Source organism: Tarenaya hassleriana, unplaced genomic scaffold (genome assembly GCF_000463585.1).
Source record: "Tarenaya hassleriana unplaced genomic scaffold, ASM46358v1 Cleome5, whole genome shotgun sequence".
Lineage (NCBI taxonomy): Eukaryota > Viridiplantae > Streptophyta > Magnoliopsida > Brassicales > Cleomaceae > Tarenaya > Tarenaya hassleriana.
In genome coordinates, this window is record NW_010967707.1 from 3495978 (window position 1) to 3499267 (window position 3290).

The window sequence follows — 3290 nt, forward strand, 5'->3', positions numbered from 1 at the left end:
TATATATATATATATATATATATAAACTGAATAAATATGTGTTTCCATTTCAAATAAATTTATGCATTTTGGAGGAATCGATTTAATTTTCGTCTTCTTAGTACCTCTCCAAGTAATTCAATAAATCAATGTATATTCAAAATTTTCCTAAGTTCCTGTCCATTTTAAAGTAAAAGGAAAAAACATATATCTGTTTATAGTCAATAAATAAATAACTAGGATCCTTTAAAATATAGGACAATAAAATAAGGAATTAGTATGACTTATTGTAATTTTCGTCAGTTTGTCCATGGGAGAGATCATGTGAAGAAAATATATTTCTTGCGAATCTCTTTCAACTCATACCTCAGCATCCAATCTCTCTCTCTCTCTCTCTCTCTCTCTCTCTCTCTCTCTCTATCTCTAGAATCCCATTTCTATAAATGTATGCGCCTTCGCGTCTCCATTATTTACACACCACCATATCTTCTCCAACCCCACCAAAATAACCAAAAATGCACCAAATACTCTCAGCTCTGTTCTTCACGACCCTCTTAACGTCCATATCCTCCTGCTTCTGCAGTTACCCACTTGATCATGGATATGATGATCTCTTCTTCTCCTCCAATGATGGAACCATGCTCCGTAACCACGGTTTCAGAGAGAAAACACGTGATCTCCACGTGCCAGGATCGTACAAATACAGGGAAAACGTCAGACCCATGAAATATCATCGCCGCCATGGAAATGCCCCAAAATCTTCTCCTCAAGTTTTCAACGTCGATGATTTTGGAGCTAGGGCTAACGGCGCCGACGATTCTCATGTACGTGCATTATACCATGTTTGCAGTCCGCATCTATTCGATATCATTAATGACCAGCGCATTATATCGTTAACAGTCTGAATTAGTTTTATTTATTAATTACTGGTTTAAATATTGGGTTTGATTACCGTTCTTGAAGGCATTCAAGAAAGCTTGGGATGCAGCATGCTCGTCGTCCACAAGGACAGTGTTCTACGTGGTTCCTAGGAACAGGGTTTATCATCTTAAACCGGTTAAGTTCTCCGGTCCATGCAGATCACAAGTCTTAGTATTTAAGGTAATGATTCGGAAAATGAAGAACAATGTACGTACACGTATACGCACAAAATGTGACACGCATACGTATAAACGTAGGGTTTTCGTATTTTGTCGTTGAATTAGGTTTATGGAACCCTCAAGGCGTCGAGGAATCCGTCGGACTATGAGAGAGACAGGAGACATTGGATCGTTTTCGACACTGTCCATAACCTAAGAGTCGAAGGCGGCGGCCGCATCGACGGTAACGGCAAAATTTGGTGGCAGAAATCTTGCAAAATCAACCCTTCACTTGTAAGTTGTACCACAACATATCTTACGTCCTATACCACCAAAATTTTAAAATATACTATTGGTTTAGATCGATTTGGTTTGATTTAGTTTGGTTTAATAGAAAGCATAAATATTTGCGAGAAAACCCGCATAAACCTATAGTATTTTTCAATAGATTTGAACAAAAAAAATTACATTATACGACATATATATATATATGTATATATGAAAAGATACTAATTTTGTGGGTTTATTTTGTAATTGCAGCCGTGCAAGGAAGCCCCAACGGTGAGAAATGCATAGCCTTTTTAATTATGAATTAATTAATAATATAGATTAATGTAATGGAATTATAAGTAGCAGTTTATATTGTCTATAATAAAGTTATTCTTTTTTTTTTTTGGGTGCAGGCTGTTACATTTACGGCGTGCAAGAATTTGATGGTGAGACAAATAAGGTTACAGAACGCGCAGCAAATGCACATTTCGTTTCAAGATTGCGAGAACGTAAAGGCTGTCGGACTTTCGGTCGCATCTCCGGGGAACAGTCCAAACACCGACGGAATTCACGTCTCCGGCACCAAAAACATCCTCATCTCCGATTCCGTCGTCCGTACCGGTAAATGCCGATATCATCCCACGAGAAATTAATTATAAAAAAAAAACCCTAGGAACATGAAATCTTTTATAATATAGTTATCAGAAACAAATCCCATTTATAAAAGAGTCACATTTTCTTGTTTCGGTTTAGAAAAATATTTTTACCATTATATCGTCACTTTATAAACCATTAGAAATTCAACCTCTGCTTTTTTTTTTTTTTGGTAAAGTAATTCAACCTCTACTTTCTGGTCTAATTTATCTATTTTTCGTATGTTTTTTTAATTTACAAAAAAGGTGACGACTGCATATCGATAGTGAGTGGGTCGGAAAATGTGAGGGCGACGGGTATAACTTGCGGTCCGGGTCATGGAATCAGGTCCATCCCAACTCCCCTAATTTTTACCTAAACTATTTTATTTTACTGACCCTTATTAATTATTATTATTATTATTATAAGCATTCATACAACGAGTAATTCTCAACTAATTTATATCAACTTCAACCATAATCCATGATATAATATTCACATCCTAAATGTTGGTCCGATCTTAATTTTATTTACTGGTTCATTGTTGGTATACATCTCAGATGTTTCTTTCCTATATTTTGTAATTTTGAAAAAAAAAATTCTGAAATATTTGTTTTCTGTAGACAGGATTATTTGCAATTTATAAAAAAGATTTTTATGTAAAAGTTGTTTTATATTGTGCTTAGTAATAGTAATGCAAACTGAGTTTTAGACTTAATTACATGGAGTTAGAATATGTATCTATTATATTAATCATAACTACTTTGTATTAAAATTAAATCTCCCAAAAAAATATGAAAACCAAATCTGCAGCATTGGGAGTTTGGGAAAAGGGAACTCGGAAGCTTACGTGTCAAACGTCGTAGTCAACAAAGCGACCATTATAGGAGCCACTAATGGTGTCCGAATCAAGACTTGGCAGGTATATTCCCAAATTTAGACATATCCAATATTTTAAAATATATAATTTAAATTAAATTCACACGTTTATTGTTTCATTGAAAACGCAAATGGAGTTTTTGTAAACATTTAAATAAAATAAATGATATATGTAGGGGGGCCGAGGGTATGCGAAGAACATCGTGTTTCAGGATGTCGTAATGAAAAACGTCACCAATCCGATAATCATCGATCAAAATTATTGTGATCGAGACGGCTCATGCCCCGAGCAGGTAACATCTTTATTCTGTTCCATAGTTACAAAGATTGATACACTAATTAGAATGATGTATCAAGTGAATTTAGACAGTGTTTTTATCGTAATTTATATATATATATATATATATTAAACACGTTTTGACATACTATAAAAATGTTTCAATAGACTCT

The 3290-nt window shown here is 34.5% G+C and overlaps 1 protein-coding gene across 1 annotated transcript in view; it reads left to right on the forward strand.

The window, feature by feature from the left end:
- Positions 1 to 413: 413 nt before the first annotated feature.
- Positions 414 to 3290, forward strand: part of LOC104826678 (polygalacturonase QRT2-like) — a 4051-nt gene continuing 1174 nt past the window's right edge. The window contains exons 1-8 of the mRNA XM_010559494.2: positions 414 to 803; positions 943 to 1080; positions 1185 to 1352; positions 1599 to 1619; positions 1742 to 1949; positions 2228 to 2309; positions 2775 to 2883; positions 3017 to 3133. Of these exons, the coding sequence (XP_010557796.1) occupies positions 495 to 803; positions 943 to 1080; positions 1185 to 1352; positions 1599 to 1619; positions 1742 to 1949; positions 2228 to 2309; positions 2775 to 2883; positions 3017 to 3133 (1152 nt within the window). The 5' untranslated portion in view covers positions 414 to 494. The remainder of the gene's footprint in view (positions 804 to 942; positions 1081 to 1184; positions 1353 to 1598; positions 1620 to 1741; positions 1950 to 2227; positions 2310 to 2774; positions 2884 to 3016; positions 3134 to 3290) is intronic.